The 21,227-nt window shown below is 40.1% G+C and overlaps 1 protein-coding gene and 2 long non-coding RNA genes across 6 annotated transcripts; 2 read left to right on the top strand and 1 right to left on the bottom strand.

Annotated features, from left to right (window-relative positions):
* Positions 1–356: 356 nt before the first annotated feature.
* clcnk (chloride voltage-gated channel K) lies at positions 357–19,236 on the bottom strand. 4 transcript variants are annotated; one of them, XM_085781325.1, is made up of 20 exons: positions 19,141–19,236; positions 16,971–17,126; positions 15,255–15,386; positions 15,030–15,158; positions 13,645–13,784; positions 13,483–13,560; positions 12,494–12,569; positions 11,937–12,062; positions 10,868–10,952; positions 10,492–10,593; positions 9,991–10,075; positions 9,120–9,278; positions 8,372–8,441; positions 8,059–8,166; positions 7,664–7,880; positions 4,795–4,928; positions 4,237–4,307; positions 3,745–3,825; positions 2,923–3,009; positions 357–2,335 (listed from the first exon to the last, which is right to left on the bottom strand). In XM_085781325.1, exons 2-20 carry the CDS (start codon positions 17,119–17,121, stop codon positions 2,297–2,299), a joined length of 2,070 nt encoding a protein of 689 aa, XP_085637451.1. In that variant the 5' UTR covers positions 17,122–17,126; positions 19,141–19,236; the 3' UTR covers positions 357–2,296. The 4 variants fall into 4 exon arrangements, with proteins under 4 accessions (XP_085637451.1, XP_085637450.1, XP_085637452.1 ...); XM_085781324.1 differs by lacking the exon at positions 19,141–19,236 and adding an exon at positions 17,236–17,262; XM_085781326.1 differs by lacking the exon at positions 19,141–19,236 and adding an exon at positions 17,236–17,262 and having other exon boundaries at positions 11,937–11,990.
* LOC146984279 (uncharacterized) lies at positions 6,574–10,663 on the top strand. Its single transcript, XR_015036142.1, has 4 exons — positions 6,574–6,648; positions 7,667–7,790; positions 9,132–9,255; positions 10,542–10,663. It is a non-coding gene; the product is annotated as an uncharacterized LOC146984279 (long non-coding RNA).
* LOC146984278 (uncharacterized) lies at positions 11,870–15,397 on the top strand. The gene is made up of 3 exons (XR_015036143.1): positions 11,870–12,009; positions 15,028–15,153; positions 15,265–15,397. It is a non-coding gene; the product is annotated as an uncharacterized LOC146984278 (long non-coding RNA).
* Positions 19,237–21,227: the final 1,991 nt, after the last annotated feature.

Raw genomic sequence — 21,227 nt, 5'->3', positions numbered from 1 at the left:
ATCTGCCCGTGGAACAAATCGCCAAGAGTCCAACCTACAGAGAAGATATCACCAAAGAAATTGAAAATGTGTCTCCTTTGAGGTTTCTTCTCATCTGAGTCTGTTATCAAGAAAAGGGTTCGCCTCAATTATCTGTGTCCCAGCTGTGATTAGCTATTATTCACAGTCTTTTGTCTGAGAGCGACAGGAGCAGGGAGCAGTGCAGAGAAAGGACAAGTGCATGAAAAACAGAGGGAGGAGGACACAGAACATGTCAGTCGGTGTGTAGTTCTGCATGTAGTGTGTGTGTGTGTGTGTGTGTGTGTGTGTGTGTGTGTGTGATGAGATGGTGGGAGACTGGAGGTGTTGATGTTACCTGTCACTGTGTTCTTTTAGCACATGGTTGACACAGAGCAGAGTAGCACTGTGGTGAACTAAGACTGTTTCCCCCTGTTGTTATCTTTGCATTTCAGCTGTGAATGGGTGTTCAGCAGATGTAGATAGACTGTGCATCGCTGTAACAATCATCATGAAACACTACACAAATTTTAGCAGGAGGTGTGATTAGTGTCTCAGTACAACAACGGTGTCCTCTGAGAAGGAAATATACAGGATTATCTACAAGAGGCAAAAAGCAACTGCACACCATTCATTTTTAAGTCATGTTAAACAATAATCACACTTAAATTCTTCAAAACAAATTCCAGTTTACCTGAACATGGCTTTTATTTCTATGAGTCAGCACTGGTGATGTAACAGTGTGCAAAGATCTCAACATTTATTTCAGTGAGTGCAACGTTTTCATTATTGAAAGAAATAACAGCCAAAACTGGGGGAAAAAATCCTGTAAAATGCCAATAATGCACAAACAAACAAGGTCATAGAAAGGCAAACTTTTATTTTTGATTGATGAACAGGATGTGTCATAAAGAGTGATTTTGTTTTAGGCAAAATAAATAAATAATCATGTGGATATTTAATTTCACCCTTGATTTCCTGCTTTTTTTTAAATTGCTGTTCTGTTTTGTCAGATTCATTGAACAACACAAGTTCTTTAAGTGTTTTATTTTGATTTGTGAGGTTTGTTTTTGTTGAACCACTTTCCTTAGTTGTAATAGGCTAATCAAAAGCAGAAAAACACAAAAATTTAGACGGCAATCAAAAAGATTTGGTTAAGCTGTGCAGAAAGTTTGTGTTACCAAGGCAACTCCTGCCATATTGCTGATGTGGCTGTGAGAAATCACTCCTATGTTAACCTGTTTAAGCTGTGTGGCTCTTATGTTTACATATTATTAAATATTTTTGTAGTAAAATTGTTGAGTTACTGTAGAGAAGGTCATCACTGTACACATGGGAACTTGTAAGGTAAAGACTCCATTTAAAATGTAATGTTGTCGTTCAGTCAGTTTTGATGGTTTGTTTGAGGCAGCAGCTGGAGCAACAGCTGGCCCTGTGACAAACAGCTCTTGGAGGCAATTACACAGATAAACCCCCTTAATTTGCTTCGAACAGTCACAGCTCAGTCAAATCTAAACACAGACATATTTTAGGGATGGGGAAGGTGTTAATCGTCTGAGGGGCATCATTATCTCAGATTTCCATCATAAATCTGCCCAGAAGTCATAAAAAATAAAATGAATATCTCCACAGCTTATCTTATTTTAAAAGTTTTATTTACAGTCAGAGCAACACATGTCTGTACATGCATAGCCACATTCGTGATTAGAACTAATGAGACAAATAAATGTAATGACTCCAATTCATTAAACAAATGGGACAAAAGCACCTAACTGATGTCACTATGTTTACATACCTTAAAGCCTGTAGTGACAAATCATGGGGCCATGATTATCTCACAATATTAATAATTAGTGTTGAAGAATACATTATTATAAACAATTCCATGTTCTATTATCAATATCTATATTCAGGGCTGGTTTTCCAGGTGTTTGGAGGCTGTGTGGGTCTCATTACAAAGTAAACACACACCAGCAGGCTTTTATTGTGTTAATCAATTTTAAGCTATATTCTAGGCTTTTGTTTTCATCCCCACTGGAGCTCATTGTTGGCAGACACAGTTAATGTTGCTGTGTCACTGATTGAAGCAGTGTACTTTCTCGTCATTGACATGTTCCTGCTAATTACAATATAGCAAGGCAAGACAATAACCTCTGATAAATGATTATTACAGGAGCCCGTGTGCAAATATCATAGTGATATCATTATTAGAGGTTTGTGTTACAGGCTAATCGGACAGAGATTAATTTGTGCGTGCTTTGAAACAAGGTTGAAGGATGTGCTTATTTCCTGTCACTGCTTAGATCTCCTTGGCCAAGTTCTCCAATATCTTCTTCATCTGGAAGAGAAAATAGCAAATGAGACAGTGAGGGGAGGGAGGGGAGAAAGAAATTGCTTTGAATTCATAAGTATCCATTTGGCCTCCCACACCCTGCATAATAATAGTAGATCTATACAGGGACGTGGTCTTGTTTTCAAAGTGTGTGTGTGTGTGTGTGTGTGTGTGTGTTTGCATCATTAAAGTGACAGTGAACATTATACTTGTGAAAATGAAGGTGCTTGTGGGAGTTGAAGCTTCAAACTAGGGTAACTGAACTCGTGCACCTTCACTGCATGGAAAAAACGTCCTCAGGACTTCGGTGTAAATAGATTTAACAAAAAATGTATTTATTTGACAATAAGATAAAAAAAAATTGCTCCTAACAAAAGGTTACAAAAAATCTTTTCAAAATAAACATGAATGAAATCAAATGAATTTAACTAACCTTTTGCCTATTTTTAATTAACTATTTATTCAATCAATCAAATAAATTATTTATTTACATTCATATGCACTTTCTAATATAAACAAACAAAAGCATATAGAAGCACTTAAAACACACTTTGGCTCCCACAAAGCACTCATAACATACATACGCCTGTTACCTCTGGCCATGTGATTACTCCGACCAACCGTCCTCCTTCTGTGACAAATAAGGTCTCTGCTCCCACTAGAGTCAGAATATTTAGGGCCTGCATGGACACAGAGGAGAACAAATGTGAAGTTACTGGCTCAAAAAATGGCCATCATCAGTTTGGGAAATATGGTTTCTCTATTTCTTTTTGTGAGTTATACAATTGATTGATTCTCTTCTCAGTCATATGATATGAGAAGATTGATTGATTTGTCCCCTTCTCCATGTCCCAGTATTTTGTCTCTGTTGCACTGTTAAATCAGGCCATAACATGTTTTGATCAAATAGCTGGAATAATAATAATAGTCCATTAGCAACAGCCTAGTAATGTCAACCTGGAATAATTGGGGATTTGGCCGTTGCTTACTTCTGTTTGCATTTGTGTTGTGGTCTTAGAATTGCGTCGACCTATCTGGGCCACCGTAAAACAAACAACGCAACATGTTGTAGTACATGAGCAGAAATGTAAAAATGATTAGCCTATTAGCAGTATTAGTTCAAGTAATGGCCTGTAAGTGTTTTGTGACAATAAGCCAACCCACTAATTTGTTTACATTTCTCCTTATGTGTTAATTTAACAAAGTCAGCTTCTAGGTGTTGGTAGCTGCTTAGGGACTGTCTGTCCAGTGAACTACTGTAGGCTAGGAGGCTATCTGTCTCCCAGCTTCAGTATCATACATAACACAGAGACATGAGTGTGGCATTAATCTTCTATTCTAAGTCATCATTCTAAATCATTGAGGACTGTTTTCCTCGGTGTCATGTGATTGATCCCATCAGGTGACATTCCTACCTCCTGAACTGTGCTGTGAGGTGATAACAGGACAGATGTTGGGTGAATGCAGCAGACATTATCCAGATGTTTCTCCAGACTCTGAGGAGCAGCACAAACACATTCATATTCTTATACAGCTTCTGTTGGATGAATGTTTTTCATGCGACCGCACTCAGTGTGACTTGAGAAACTGTGATTCGCAGTTAAAACTGATTTCACACTTTCTTCAGTGCACGCCTGGGGTGATGCAACAGTGTTTTCTATTCTCCTCAAGTATCTGTTACTGCACTATGTTTTAAAATGGATGTGGTGTCATGAAAAAGCTATTTGTCTGTCTGTACATCCTGCTCCCACAATCTCTCTCTCTCTCTCTCTTTTTTTTGGAGCTGTTCCAAATTCAGTCAGTCCAACGGATTGTAAGGACATGGTCTGCCTTTTAATAACCAGCATCACACAGTTTATTCCTCCACCTCCTTCTGAACTCCCCATCTAACTCCATCCATCCATTACCTCAGTCTCAGAGTGACGCAGGAACTTCAGTAGCTCTGATCGCCGAACAAACCCCAGTAAAATCTGCATCTCTTCAACAGAAAGGAGAGAGGAGGAAATCAATTTTCTTGCCACAGTTGGTGATATGGTTTTGAGTATGTGCAGCTCTCCAGAGGGCCATGTTATAAACTTAAAAATTAATTCATGGTGATTGTTGCAAAAGGGCTCAGCTGGTCAGTTGACTATTTTCCCATACAGTACACTCCTTAGCTCCCTATTGAGGCTCTTGCACATTGCTGAACTGCTCCAGCTTTTGTAATGGTAATTCCCCCCCCCCACAATTTCTCCCATTGTTGTCTTTTTTCATTTCAGGCGCTCTATGTGCATGACGTCATAGCTGTATTTGACCAGTACGAATGCAAATGTTTGTCATGGATTCTGCTGACCTTTTGCCAAATACCAAAAACATATTTCATTTTATATAAACTAGAAACTAATATTTATAAACGAGTTAAACTACACATTACTTATTTGCTATAAAACTGGGGGTGGGGGATGATCAAATATCTTTATGCGCACCATGTGAGTCCACCACAGGGATTTGTGTTTCAGTAGTGGTTTTAACAACATGTTGAACCTCTGCTTGCCCAGCTGCTTTCTGAAGCTGTACTGTTTTCACTCCCAGAACCTGCCCCACTGGTGTGGAGGGAAGCCTGCAAGAGGGAAGAGATGACTCATGTCACTCCTGGAAACAAAAGCAACTTAAGTTAAATGAAATATACAGGCGCAATATGTATTTAATAAGTAGCTATTTAGTATTTAAATTAGTGTTTTTTTTAAAGAGGTTAATGTTCTTCCTATATAGAATTTTGTGAATTTGTATGGGGTGTAAGAAGTCACAAAATTAATAAATGAGGGTTCAGACACAAACAAGAGCAGATAACTCTCGGCTAATGCAGTTTCTTTTATCTGCACACGTCACACCGAAGGGCATTGAAGATTCCAGAAATATTTTAAAGTAGTTTTGGGTGTCCTGCAGACTACAAGATGATGATGCATTTGAGGTGAATATGCCTACTCCCTGTTTTAGTGCTATGTAAGTGGATTTTCTGGCAGATATACAGTCTGGAAAAAGCACATTTCTCAGAGGGCTTAATGCATCAGGGATGATTGTGTGAGGAACTGTTCTCAATGGAAAAAAAAGAAAAGAAAAAGAAAGAAAGAAAAGGCCCAAATATTATGAAAATGTAATTTTCTTTCTTCTGGCTCATGCAGGTGTTTCACCCTCAGCACACAAATTGAAAATAACAGTGGATGATTGATTGCCATTTGTAATCAGTGACTCTGACTCAGCTATTACCAGGCTGCAGCTGCATTATTTGTAGTAGGCCTAATGAATCATACAATCCAAACTTCCACCTGCAGTGTTACTGTGAATGAGAATCAGGTGTTACAAAAAATGCCAGTCTGCTTTTTTAAATAAACTCTGATTTGGTCATGGCCATAAAATGCTTAAATTAAATAAGGGCTTGGTTATCTGTAAACCCAAATTTACCTTTGTGTGGTGTTTATGAAATTTACAGGTGATAGTGAATGTATCATTAAGGTTTTCCGATCCCAAATATTTTTAAATCTCGAAATGTAGGCTACTGTACGTGTTGGGGAGTGGTTTACACCAGTGGTTCTCAACTGGTGGGTCGGGACCCAAAAGTGGGTCGCAGACCCGTTCTGGATGGGTCGCGGACAGCTGGTCAAAAAAGTAAATAATTAATGCACATCTGATGTTGGACATGTCTTTTATTTCGAAAAATAACTTATATTGAAAGGCACACGAGACACGTGAACACATGAAGTTGTAATGGTCCTCCTCACTTTCTTATTATTTGCTCTGAATGCAAAGATAGGCTATCAGTTTCTTATTAATGTGGCCTGAATGCAGTGAATCTTGTTTTGTTTTGTGGGTCTTTATTTTGTGCAATTTGATATTTATTCACTTTTGTGAATATGCTCTGAATGCAGAGATGCATCAGAGGTCAAATATATCGTTTTGTTGGTCTCCATTTTGTGCAGTTTGATATTTTTTTAATTCACTTCCATACATGCAGTTGTCATGGTCCTCCTCAGTTCATGCACTTTGCTCAATAAAGAGCAAAATGAGTTTTTAAAGGCTTAAAAAAAAAAAGTCTTGGTTTGAATTCTATAAAAGTGGGTCACGACTTAATGACCATGGGAAAATGTGGGTCCCAGAGTGAGACTAGTTGAGAACCCCTGGTTTACACAATGAAATAAGTCTAAAAAAGAAAATGGGGGAGAAAAAAAGTAATGTTTCCTAGTAGGCTAGTCACTGATTGGTTGGGGCAGGAAAACAACAATGGCGGAGAACAGGGTTGTGTGAGAGTTTCCATGTGGTGAGAGGATGGAGAGAAACTTCAGGTAGCCTATTATTATTAAACATTATGGTTGTGAAATTGTTAAGATGGGAGTAGGTGTGGAGACACACTGAGAGAAGTTGTTGCTGCTGTTTCGGACGTGTTGTTTCAGGCGAAGCTCACCGCCATGCTATGGCTAATATGAGCTTGATTGGCTTTAGCGCTAGCCCTCATTTAGCATCACACAACGTCATTTGACCTACACCTGTGGAGCAGAGGAAAGCCACCAGGTGAAACTCGGCTGTACCTTTATGCCACAGGCGCAGGGCTGGTGAGTGCGTCACCTGGATTCCCAAACATAGACCAGGCCTGTATATTAGGTATGAGTCATGACCATAGACTGTAAAGGTCATGACATAAGGTTTTATTTGTTGTTTCTTATGGTGTCAGCCGGAGATATTGGGGTATACGTTTTTGATGTTATATTGTTGATTGCTCATTAGAGAGTTTAAGGTGAAAATGTTTAATGTGGTGCACATTTCTGTGTTCTACTGTGTAATGGACGGCCACCTGAATATTTTCCTATTGCAGGTAGCCTACAAGAGTGAATCCTCAGATTGTTTGTTAGTGCATGTTGATTACTGGATCATAAATTAGGGAAAGTGAAGCTTATTGCTAATATTATTGATAATGCTTAATATCAAATAATCATAAACCATATTATTAATTCAGTGAGTTCATCCGTGAGCCTCTTCAAGATGCTTCATAGGTTAAACCACATACAGTAAAGTGTTATTATTATTGTTATTATTATTATGAGGTAGAGGACAGGTTAGTAATATTTGGAGTAATTATGAGCACTTTTGGTCATTAGGATTTATCTTCTTTGCACCATAATGTCTTCATCAAACCTATATGGCATCCATCCAATAGCCCAAAACTGTCAAAATTTGATTTGTCATTATTTTTTATTAAAGACAAGCTAACTTGTGTTATTACCTCAAGCATTCATGTTCTGTGTGAATGTGAATTCAGTTGCATTGTTAAGAATTGCAGATTAAGACACTTTTTTAACCTACCAGGGGCATGCTTTCTTAAGAGAGGGCAGGTGTGGAAGCCTCTTGCTGATGGAGAGAGCATCATAGAAGGAGGGACGGTGCCTTGAGCGAGCCAGGGCATTCGCCAGGAGAGTGGCGAGGAGAACAGGTACAGCATGGCTGAACTGTCCGGTCAGCTCTATGGCCAGGAGAGCTGGAGACAAGGTGTGTGTCACAGCCCCAGATAGGGCTGCTGCACCTGTATGGCAAAAAACATATTAAGGGGCAACAAAGGAGTTACATTAACATTTTCAAGTTTCAAGTTTACGTAATGATCTAATTCATAGATATTTGTTGGAAAGTATTGGCTTGTGCTTATGCTGATAAAGGCTGTAGGGCCTACATATACAGACAAAAGTTGTGTTTTTTTTTTTTACCTGCCAGTGCGTAGCCGCCAGGATTACCGGAAGCCCACTGCCCTGAAGTCTTTCCAGTGCAAAGCACATAAGCTATTCCTTCTCCAAGCAATCGGCCCAAAGCTGCCCCTAGAAACCAGAAATGTTTTTATTTAATAGAGTTTATTTATTTAATGGCATTTTCAAAGTAGTTTGCATTCAGGTTTTATCTACCAGGAAAAACTTTTCCCATTCTGATAAGAGAGTGCTGCGAGACAAATCTCTTTGAATCTCTCTCTGAATCACAGCTCTGAGCCATTCAGTTATTCTACAAAATAATATTCCCATCACTCACCATAGACAAAGACTGGCATAAAGTATCCAGCTGGTACAGGCAGAGTGCAAGCAAGGACCAACATCCATATCTTAGAAGCAATAGTAGAGACACAGACTGTCAAATATCTCAAATGTCGAAACAGCCACAACAGCTTCATTATAGCAGATGAAACACAGCAGATGAGTCACTATCAGTCTGTGTTCAGGGAAATGTCTGTATTGACATGGATTGAATCATGTCCATTCCACCTTTGCATATGGTAATGGAAAGAAAAGCTGTCATGGTAAAAGTGACTCACAGTGTTAAAGCATCAGAGATGATTGACTCCGGCTGCTGGCAGAGACTGTTCACATTGCACAAACATAAACAAGGTTTCCTTTCTGCTTGAAGCGCAAATTGACAACGTGAGTGGTAGATGGGGGTCTTCATCAATACCAGTGACTCAGCTGTTACTTGGCCGGCTGCTGAGATTTTCTTGTCGTTAACAATCGCACTTCCCATCCGGCCAGCTGCAGTGCTGTTGTGAGTGCTCATCAGGCATCACAAGAGATGTCAGCCTCAAAGGTTAAATAGTTTTTAGCCCGCTTACTCTATTGTGAAAATGTCAATCACTGTGTGTCAATTACGACAGGGCACTGTGACCTGAGGGAACAAGAGAGTGCTGCATAGCTGAGCCCGGCGCCTCGTCATGATACCTGGTGGTTATCAGTGCAGGGTGACAGAGATAAAAGGCTCTTTAATTAATTGGCCTTTGCTGTGTTTGTACCTTCATGAGCAGAAAGAAAGCCAAGGAGAGGTAGACAGGGCTCCCTGAAGAGGTCCACTCCAACAAAGGCTGGGGCTCCAAAGGCACAGAGGCATTATGGGATTGGGAGCTCCACTGCCTGCTGTCCAGTAAGGAGGTAAGGAGCTGCTTCATGGTGTACTGTGAATGAAATAACTGTCCTTCAGTTGACTGTGTGAACACGAGGAAAGCTAGTATAAAAAAAAGAGACCAACATCAAATCACAAGGTGGCGTTTTTCTATATTCTTTGTATTGTCAACTAATCTTATGAAAAGAAAAAAACACCCTCTTTAGTTCATTAAATGCAACTTTAATTTTTAAGAATGATATACAACTTTGCTAACAATGCTAACATGAGGATATAGAAGATAATGTTGAACATGTCACACACTAAACCAAAAGTAATGTGGCTCATGTAACATTTGCTGAGATATTTAGGTCTGATTCACAGTTGTGTAACGACGACCGGCCAAGAAACAGACAGACATTGCCACCCATGAAGTGGCATTGCTAGCTGCAGCTGGGCAAAAAAAAGCAAAGTTATTTTGTAAACCAGTGGAGGATTGTTGAGGGTAACCTAGTTCAGAGCTTTGTGAGAATGTGAGTGACGAATGTTACTCAAACAAGACTAAAAAGCTCATTTTCAGTGACAGATTAGTAGACTTTTTGCATTATGAAGTATTATCAAAATGGCTAACATTACACAGACGCCAAACGTGATTTTTGGTAATGCTGTTATACTGTAGGAAAAGCATCAGTAATGTTTGTAATGTTAGCATTTCCTATTTGTAGCGCTGTATAGCTCCATCTCATTAGGTGCATTCACAAAAATGAAAGAGTGCAGATTCCCACCTTAGAAGCCATGTATTGTCCAGCAAAGTGGGGAAATGTCACAGATGCCAAGAGGAAGGCCACCATGCCGGAGTATAGACCCTTCCTGCAGAGACGACAACGACTGTCTGCTAAACATAACTTCAGCAGTATTAACATTACATTATTTAGATGTACCTCTTTATAACACACAGATTAGGGGTATAGATCATTAGGGATATTTAGATCATTTTAATCTTGAATCATTGATCATATCTTTGCTGTCTATTATGATATTTGAAAATATCAGTATGGTCAAATGGATTTGGAAGGAGGCGGTTTGGAAAGTGCGACATGTTGCACTGTAATGTTGGTTTTCATCAAAGGGACTAACTATGTTTTGGTGGCACTGGCCCTTGAATCAGCTTGAATCAATACTCCACCTAGAAAACGTCTTTTACAGCTAGTGACTCATCACCAGAGACGTTCTGCTCATCACTGCTTCACTATAAGGTTCAGAAATTGTAAGGACTGAGTTCTCACTCTGACGTCAGCATCTTGACAGAGACTGGGTTTGTTTTGGTAAATTGTAGGATCCACCGGTGGCAGAAGAGGTAGCAGCAGCTCACAGCTCCACACAGCAGCCTGTTTCCAGACAGAAAGTCAACTGAATCCACAATGAGAGACGAGAGGCTTATTATAACCCTGGCAGCAATAGCTTATCGGAAGGCATTAGATTTGGGGGAAGTCATGAGGAGGGGGAGGAGGCCAGGAAATGATTGAATGAATAAAAGACTAAATGCTAAGTAGAAATGAAAGAACACAGCAGTGGTCAAAGGGTATGAATATGAATATACTAAATGTCAGTTCTCATTTGTGAGACAGGAATAAACAGAGGACTTGTCAAAAATAAACTTACCCCAGGAAAGCAAACAGTAAGATCTCCAGTGGGTAGAAAGGTAGAGAAGTGGGGAAATTAGTTTTGAACAATACCTGAAGAGTCTCTGAGGACACAAAACCAATTTAAGTCATTCTTCATTTCTCCCACACAGACGCTCAAAATCTAATTTCCTTCAATTTATTGCAGCCATTTTACTGAAATATTTAGTCTGGCAGTTTAAGTGTTTCTCTTAATTTTGTCAAAGATGATTATTCCTGTCATTGTCCTGATTAAGTTATTATTAGAAAGCTGTCAACATCACTGAGAAGCTAAAATGACCAAAGAATTACAATAACTTAGAAGATAAGGTCAGCCTCTCTCAATATATGACTCTGTCTGTCATGGGAGAAAAACGCTTTCACCAAACTTAAACTTTAGCATTGTAATGTCACTGCATGTAGAATAAATCAAATGTTCACCTGAACTCAACTGTGGATTTGCTACCTAACTATACTTGATATGTGAAATAACACGTATGTTAATGTATAACTGCAAATGTAAAGTCCTGTTTTGCGCTGACCTTCATTTACTAGGACTAGAGACGTGCTAATGAGGCCCCAGACAGACTCTAACACTGTCATAAGGATATACTAATAGTATCAGATAGTTTACACACTGACGAATAAATTATTTAATGATGCTCATGCTGAAGGAAACTTTGAACACAAACACAATTACTCTAATTTAATGAATAGTGAAATTGTGATGGCTTATGTTAAACTCAATTTCTTGGCTTTTGTTTAATTTTTACATTTTCTCTTTTTAACTTGGATCACTCTGTGAGGTGACACATTCTGCATTTATAAATGCCAATTTATGTGCAGGTAATGGAGTACGCTTACATTTTTATGTATGCATCATTGATGCATCTGGTACCTGAAGCACAGAAAAGGATTTATGTAGTTTTGCCCATATAGTGTAGGTGACACATGATGACTCTTTGCTGCTCTGAGGTTTGTGGTCCCTTCTCTTTAGGGCCGGGTGTCATTGACCCTGAAGTGAACCTTCTCTTTGTTGACCATGAGGGGGCGATGAGAGCCTCAATTACCTCCATCACCGCTCCACACGGAGAGGAGGCGGAAGGTCAATGCCCCACAGGCGGCTGAGAAGAAACACGGCAGGTAATGCTTCAGGGCAAAGTGAGAGGACATCACCTCCACACTGAACAACACGCCTACGGCAACAAAGGAGGGACAACAGGGACATATGAAGTCACTGTAGACAATGACAGAAGATAATAGTATTAAGAAACAGTACAACAGTAATAAATCATTCTGCTGCCTGCATGTGTGGCAAAGAAGAAGTTATATAAAATATTAATATCATTTGTAGATTAATATGAGTCATCTTAGACTTTGAGTGAAAATGTAGTTTGAACCTGAGGCGCAGGGGAAAAAAGGGTTTGTGAGATTTAGGGCAGATGTGATGAAGGAAGAAAGAGGTTAGAGAAAAAGGGGGAACAGATAAACATGACGGAGGAGCAGAGGTGTGAGGGAGGATGAAAAGAATGAGGAAATGTGTGGAGCCTGTTTGCGCTTCAAAGTTTTCGGAGGAAACGCGAGTAGATACACAAACATCATACTAAACCTTCACAGGCTCTCTCACCACTGATGGGAGCTCCGAAGCAGCTGGCTACGCCGACCGCGGCCGCTACAACCAGCATTTCTCCAGCTGCTTTGTGCTGAAAGACAAAGGATCTGGAGTGTTACATTGATTGTTTTGAATGTGCCTCAGAAAGTTCCAATAATATCCACTATGATTTTGTTTCTCATTGTTCCACATCTTTGGGAGAAATTTCAGTTTGTTCAGTTTCTGTGAATCAATCTCTGCCTTGTGCAGGACCTTTACATGCACATAAATGTTAGTTACAGTGAGTCCATTGTTTAAGATTGTTTAGCGATGGAGATGAAGCAGGTCATATCTGCATAGTTTCAACTCTTTCAGTCTGTAATCTAAACATAGCCCACCAACAGTGAACTAAATGTTACTGTATAACACGATAACCTTGATAGTCTGTGAGTTTGGACGGTTGTTCCTCTCCTCTTTAAAATAATCTGGACTCAATGTCTACTTGCTTTTTGACTGCATCTAGTCATAGGCTATGATGGCGCAATTTGCAGTGTTACCGTAGAAAAATTAGCAATGAAGAATAATATGATAATAAACTAGTTACTTAAAGCAGAAGTAAGTGGAATGTTTGTGTTAATATAAGTCTTAAATAGTTATATCTTCCGACAGCAATCACTTACATAGAGTGTTTGGTCTGAAACACGAGTCTGTCAGTCACTCTGCTCTGCTGTAAGCCGAGGAGAAAACTTTCCTTGTATCCTACAACCTTTATCCAATGAGGAGAGAGAACGGCATAAAGGGGCGGTCCTCTCTGTGTGTGCAGCCAAGGGATGCGCGTGAATGTGGTGACGTAGGGACGAGGACCAATAGATCCATGACGAGGGCGGGGGCTGCTAACTCCATCGGCCGACGAAGTTAGCCAAAACGACCGGATCGCTTACTTCTGCTATAACATAATAGCATCAGAGGATATTACAAAGACAGTTGTGAATTGTCAGCTTTGAATGACTTCACTATGCTTTTACCTTCTCACTGGCTTGTATTAGAGTGCAGAGGTTGCTGATGTAGGCTCCCGCCATGGTAGAAAGATGGACCAACGGACCCTGATGGTAAACACACAAATTTAAAAAACAGCAACAGAATTTTGTTATAACAATTATGAAGAAGCACACTGGGAAGTGTCTCACCACTTTGCCCAGGAAGACGGTGCTGCCGGCTGCCAGTGTACAGATAAGACCCAGGAACTTGGTAAACATATTAGTGAGGGATAAATAATGAGGCATTTCAATGCCGGCCAGCATTGTCCTCACCTCTGGTATCCCCGAGCCTGAGGGGAAATAATCAACAGGAAGTACTGAAGCAATCAAAAAGTTCAATTAGATGTGCTCAAAGTGACTCCAGGAATGATTTCACAAAACTGTGATAGAGAGCAAGCCGGGGGTGGGGGGGTAGGGAGTACTTCTGCCTGATTTTAAGGACAATTGGTACAAAAAAAACACTGAAAATGAAGCATAATTCAGTTTGTGATTGGTAATGTCATGCCGACAAACTACACGTTTTATTTTTTAGGTTTGGTGGTGTTACTCTGGAGAACCGGCTCATATAAATCAACCAGAACTTTGCCTCAACAGGCAAGAAGAGGGCAGTGCCAAAGCTGAGCAGGCAGGTGTAATGTCCTCTGACTGTCAGGGGACTTAGGACAGGAGGGAGAGGACGCCAGGCCAGGGTCAGAGATTTATATGTTGCTGCTGTTTAATCTCTGCAGCCTATTTGCTCCACATTGTACAACTGGTATTTATTAGCTGTTGTTTCCTAGGCACCTGTGTACCTAGGAAGCTTAAAAATGACAAAATGGCCTCTGACGCCTTTTTTATTTTGAGGTCGATTTCTGCAGATGTTCCAGAGGGTATAAACTAAGCGAAGAAGAGGAGGTCAAATTACAGCTTTGGTCCATTGTATCAGTCACTATAGTTATCAAATGTTAAGTAATTAAACAAAAGCAATGCCTGAATGTATCAGGATTAGGACGATATAGTCAGAGCAGCAGGATGCCACTTGAGTTAGTGTTGTTGCTCAGCTAGAAAATATGTCCCGCATGTGTACAGCATCATATTTACACGACTGGAGACACTTGTGATACGGCTACATTGGTTGTGTGGGACTGCCTTCATGTACCTGCACCTGGACGCCTTCAGCACTCAGCACATACCAGTATAATCTGAGAAGAGAGTTATTGCCTCCTGGAATTACATTAAAGGTTCTTTGGTAGACAGATAAAATCTAAGTTGACTTTTCATATGCGCGACTCCCTTTACAGCTCACTGACTTTTGGAGATAAGATCACACCTGACTTTTTCTCATTGCCATTTACTTAAGATATAAAAGACAGATATCTCTAAACGACACGGAGGAGAAATCAAGATACTGGAACAAAAACGTGTCGGAACTTTGTGGGATTATACACTTTTATTTATAACTGTGTCTTAAATCCTCATCTAAGCTATAACTTTGCTTTCGGTTTAAATAATTAATCAAAGTTATTGCTGCTTTCATCATTCTGTGTTGGACAGACCTGTGGAGAATGGACAGATGTTGTGGGAGAACGATGAGGCGACAGCGCAGAGGCATGATGGGTAAAGTGTCCAGCAGAAGAACTGCAGCAGACGATTGCCCTCCAGCTTCATGTAAAGCCACTGGTGAGCTACAAATGAGAAGAGAGTGTGTGTGAGAGAGAGACACACATTAATAATCTGTGTGTGTGTGTGTGTGTGTGTGTGTGTGTGTGTGTGTACAGTACCTGTCAGCAGCTTTGTTACACTAAGGTCCATGAGGAAGCTGAGGAAGGCCATCAAAATGCCTAGAGCAGCATAGCCATACCACTCCATCCCACACACTGAGGCCAGACAACACCTCAGCTGCAGCAGTCGCTCTGTGGACACAGTATGTAGGTTAAAGTTTCATTCAGCCAAAAATAAAGACATTCATGTGAAATACTGTTCATAGAGGGACATTTTATGCTTAAATAGAGAGGTTGTAAGGAAATTGGTTGGAGGACTACATTTATTTACAGAGCCTCCATCATGCACTGTACAATATCTTGAAAGTAGACCAACAGTGTCTGTTTACCCAAACCCTCCAATAGCTCCTTTTTCACTGCAAGCACTTATAATCATATTGCCGTTCTCTTGGGTTCTGCTTTTGTTTCCACTGTTCTCTGCTGCTTTAGATTCCCGGAGCAAGTTTCCAAACCAGCTTAAGTTAGTGTGATGCTTTATCTGGGAACCTTATGCCAATCCATGTGGTACATTTTGAGAAATAATTACGTGAGTAAGAGATTTGACCTGCGGGTGGCGCTAGATGAAAAGTGAGGGGATTCAGAAAAGTCATTAGGATTCTTTCCCAGGGCACAAAATTTCCACCATCACTGACGGAGGAGTAATGGGTTACACCCCCAGGCCATCATATACATGGACATATATATACGTAGACGTTGCATTGGCAGCTGGGTTGTATGTCAGCATCGGCATCATATTGGACCTGGGGCGAGACTGTCCTGTAAATGAGCAGAGGGAAACAGGAGGAGCTGCAGTTTTTCTTCATAAAAAATCTTTTTATGTCTAGATTTCTCAACTGAATTCAGTTAGTTGATAACAGTCTATGTGGAGTCACTGAAATCTGTATTGCCGCTTTGTTTTTTGCTATATCATAAATAGCAAATTGTTCATATCGTTTTTTTATTGTCTTACTTACTTTTTACTTGGTAGTTGTTTCATTCCACTTACTCTTATATTGGAGCCTCAAGCTTTTGTTAGTTTCTTAATGCTGTGGATTTCCCACAATGGGAAGAATATCCTATGACTGTAATGACAAAAACACCACCATACTCCCACAACCAGTTACTTTACTGACTGATCAAACTGTACATAAAACAACACTGTGGTTTGTAAGATACCATGGACACAAAGAAAACCCTTGAGCCAAAACCTCACAAGGTTCTTGAAAGATGAAGGTTGTGTGTTGCCTCGGGGCCGTTCACTTCCTGCACTGCAACAAGCTGTAACACTTCAAAGATCTTAATCTGGAGTATGGCCATATGCATTTACAGAGATAAAGAAATGCAGAGAAATGTTATGAAGAGAAATGACCAAATGAAGGTCATTTAATATAGAGCGAAAATTGAACAGCACGTGAAGAGCATTTAAATTAACAGTAGCAGGTGCATGTTTAGATAAATATAAGCAGTGACTATTAATGTAACATTTAGGAAACAGCCCCAGTCTGTTGTGACTTACTGAAGGAGTGACACACAGTTAATATTAATCATATCAAAGCCTACAGTCCCATTTATTGTGTCGTCTTTGAACACAACAATAAACTATTTAAGATTAAGATCAAACAAAACTGAAGTTATGGTGTGACATCACTGATGTAATGAAGACTGGCTGAGAAACAGCTGCTCTGTCATGTAGCTATTGATTTGTTCATTCTAATGATTTTTCCACCTCAGTCTGACCTTTGACAATCGCACGTGGCCGTTGATACGGTTTCCATGCATTAGAGAGAAGCGGACTCTTATTATGGGATGTCTCCGATTGATTTTCTCGCTCTCGGGTATTGCTCTCTCCGTCTGTTTCGTTCCCACGAGCTTTGTCCAGATTCTTCATTTTAGCTTGAAATGTTCGTTATTGTTTCAAACAAACTCTGCATGAATAAAAGAAAAAAAAGACAAGTTACAGACTGTTATCACCATAGCTACAGCAAAATACAGACACACTTACCTTGGGAGTGTTATATCCCTCTGTGTGGTTACAACTTACATGCGTGTGTGTAGGTGAATTAGCTGAAGTCACCTCTCTTAAAGTGTTAGCATACAAGTGATGGAGCAGTCACGGTTGAAGAGGCAACTAATATTAACCCTTTGGAGGAACATTGGAAACTGACCTCCATCTGTCTTATCGCAGAAACAAGCGTGTGCAGCGAGAGAGAAAGAAAAACACATTTCACTCAGACTTTTTCATTGATTTTCATTGGATATGATCAACTAATGTAGAAAAAAACATAATCCCACAATCCCAGAAATGAAAACAAAATATATACAACAGGTGTGACAGGTGATTGTAATGACATATCTGTCATATGATTCATATATGTTAGCAAATTATACAGGGTCTTTGTGGGTCCTTAATAACAGGTAGGCTATATCAGTTTTTACCTACATTGTGTAATGCTTTTCAGCTTCCTAACTTTATAGATTTTCTACCAATGCCTCCTTCAGTAGCTCTGTGTTCTCTGATCCGATGTGACTCCGTGCATACTAACTTCCACTAGTTTACACTCATAAATAAAACTCCCCTTGGCTTCTCACCCCTGTCTTTCAGTCAGTTATTGTAGTTCACCTTTTTGTCATCCTCTTACCACAGAGGAAAGGTTCCTAAATCCCTAAATCTAACACATCTCTGACCTCTGACCTGTTACCCAGTCTGCGTCCTGTCTTGCCTGGTAAAATAAAGGTCAAATACATTTTCTAAAGAAAGCTGTCTGAAAAATCTAACAAGGCTTGTAAATAAGTTGGCAAGAGATTTTATCAAAAACATGGGAAAGACATTCAGCATAATTCGTATGATAGTATCTCAGCTGAAGATCTGTCATCAGCAGAATCTCTGAACAGCTGAAGCTGTAAAATATGTGGTGTTGGATTTAGTAAAAATGTTTTTTGACAGCTGCTATATTTGTGCAATGCATTTGCTACACACCATAAAAGAAATGTCATTTCAGTTTATTACAGACACTCACTATGATAATTGTTTTGTTTAGCCTTTTGCAGTTCTTTGTCTGTCAGATTGTAGTGAATATGTAGGACTTTCATTTTTCTTTACCTCCCATGTTGGCAGATCATCCTACAGAGAGCAGCTCCTCCATCATCTCCCAGCAGCTGTCCTAACCACCATACTCTGCACCTGAACACCTTCCCTCCTTTTTGTGTAATTAAATGAGCTTTAATTTTAGATCAAGACTTAAGTAGAAGTGTTAAATTAATCATTTACTTTTCACTTTGTAGGGTCCCTAATGGTATGTGTGTGTCCAGGATCGCCACTTCCTCAAACATCTTCATTTGTCAAGGACGAGAAGAAAAAGACATTCAGGATTGGACAATAATCAGGAATCCTCTGAATGACTTTGAAAGAAATCAGTATTCATCACTCATTGAACTTCAGAGACCTGCTCGAGATTCAGGTAATCATTGTTCAGATCTACACACGCAGCACACACACACACACACACACATTTATTCTTAGTCAATGTTTATTTTCCCTTTAGGCCGTCGATTAGCACTAGTGTTATTTTAGAGATTGAAAATCTGCATGCTGTGAGCATCAGTCACAGCATGCCGACTCTCTCTCTCTCACACACACACATGCATACACCATGGAAATGTACACACACATATAGATTGCTCTTCTCAGTATAAAAATGGTTACCATGGAAACAGCCCACCGAGACGAATAGAGAGATGTGAGGTTACTTTACTTTTCTCTCATACATACACAGTCATCCAAGAGTTTCTCCTCTGACATATGAGAAAATAAACGATCAACGTCTGGCGCAGTGTGGCGACTGCGAAGGCCAAAACATACGACTCATATCATTTTCATGCCGAACAAATCACCAGCGACTGCTCGTACCCTGTGGTCGGGGGCATTGTCTCCTGTTGCTCTGCTCATTTTCCCAAGTGAGCAGCAGTGAGTCGACCTTCCAGCTCCTATCACTGTGGAATTTTCCCTCTGCAGCATTATGTAACACACAGCAGCTGAAGCTCTGTGTGTGTGTGTGTGTGTGTGTGTGTGTGTGTGTGTGTGTGTGTGTGTGTGTGTGTGTGTGTGTGTGTGTGTGTGTGTGTGTGTGTGTGTAATGCACACACAATTTTGAGGTGACTCAATGTCAGTTGAGGGCCAGTGTGGATCACTGACTACTGGATCACATTTACTTGCTTACGTCTTTCCTTCCCACCATGTTGTCATTCTTATGAGTCACTCTTTCTAATCTTGTGTTCCTGCTCCCTGAAATAACTATTAGCAATATTTTACTGCTCCCGCTACACTTTACGGTACATTAATAAGTCAGAACTGTGGCTTCGTATTAAATTAGACAGAAACAATAAATCAAATCTCCCTTGTGACACAATAAACAGTTGACTGTCGGTCCCTATGTAGACACCATGCACTGACATTATGCTGTAATTAGAAACCTAAAGGTGATGACGGGATCCTCGCCTCAATTTCGCCATCCTCCTTAACAACATCGGTAGCCAGGTTTCCATTGCAGCTTTGCGCGAAAAAATTTGTGAAGTCGACAAAACACAAGTGTGAGTGGTTCCTATTTCCACTTACCGTAGTAATGGGATGTCATGTGAATAAAGCTGTGTCTTTTCCTCTTGGGATATTGTTTAAATTCAGATTAAACATGACGACAGCTTTCCAGCATCTGCCTCTCGGTGGGACTTCGTTCTCTGGGTCATGGAAGCCGGAACGAAACAACGATAACAATCTTTGATATAGATATATTATATAATAGGGCAAAGAATTTATGTTCTGCATGTGCTGGATGGTGGCGTCCAGGTGGGCGGGGCTTGGTGACTGCTTTGTTGTGACATCACAAAGTCACAGAGGTCCTTATGGCTGGTTTTAAGGCTCAGCTTCAGAACACAAGCTGTGTGCATTTCTCTGTGGACTGGGGCTTTGATACTTTCACAGTATTTATATAGAGGCTAGACCTGTTTTATAATCACACACTACACATGGACATCTACCGTCATACTGTATGGAGCTTCAAGTCTGAGTTGTTTGTTGAGCCAACGAGGAAATGTGACAGTGTTTAAGTTGTTTAAGTATTTAGAATAAGTCTACGAATCGATTATTATCAAGATAAGGGACCATTGGGCCCCATGTTTTCAGACTGCTGGACAGGCAGGTAGGGTTACCAGACAGGAGACAGTTCATAAAATGATGCGTGTGATGTTGCACCTAAAAGATTTTAATTAAGTACACACTGGCATCACTTTACTTGTTGACAATGAGTTCTCCACTCTGCTTACATTACCCTGGACTGGAGAGTCCAGCATCCACAGCCAAAGCCTTTTAAGACTTAAATGACATGGACGGGAAAACTGGATCGCAGCAGCGCATTGGCTGCAGGCGGAGATTGGGGAGGGGGAGGGTAATTCTTGCGATGGAGAGGGTAGCTGCTAAAAATGGAGCTTGACAAAACAATTGCGATTAGTCTTTCCCCCCCAGGTCATTAAATAACTTCATGTGGCACCAGAGAAAGGCACCGACTGTACAAACAAATTCTGTCAGTTTTCATCAAATCTTTCCATCTGGGAGGAATTATATCAGAATATGAATAAATATGTAAATATTATTAGAGAACATGATGAGAATGAACATGGCACCATGAGAGCAGGAGAATTAATAAATGTTGTAAATGAATGTAATTAAATCAGTAGCCTACAATGCAAATTCAGTTAAATAGGCGTATTTGCACTTATGAGTATCTTTAGTTATCCTTCATTCATTTCGACCGACACACTGTATCAGGGCCATACGGTGGAAAACACTGGGGATGCTTTAAAAAGACTGTGATGCATGTCTTTGAAGTTGTGCTCACACCAATCAGATCCGCCAATCAATAAATAGCTTCGGGTCAGCCCAAATAGAGAGAGAGATTATTAAAAGTGTCAGATCTGGACAAGAGCATGAAAGGGAATCATGTC

Source organism: Trachurus japonicus, chromosome 7, assembly GCF_045865225.1.
Source record: "Trachurus japonicus isolate A0001 chromosome 7, Traja_1.0".
NCBI classification, from domain to species: Eukaryota; Metazoa; Chordata; class Actinopteri; order Carangiformes; family Carangidae; genus Trachurus; species Trachurus japonicus.
The sequence above is the reverse complement of the archived record's forward strand: the minus strand, read 5'-3'. Positions and strand labels throughout refer to the sequence as shown.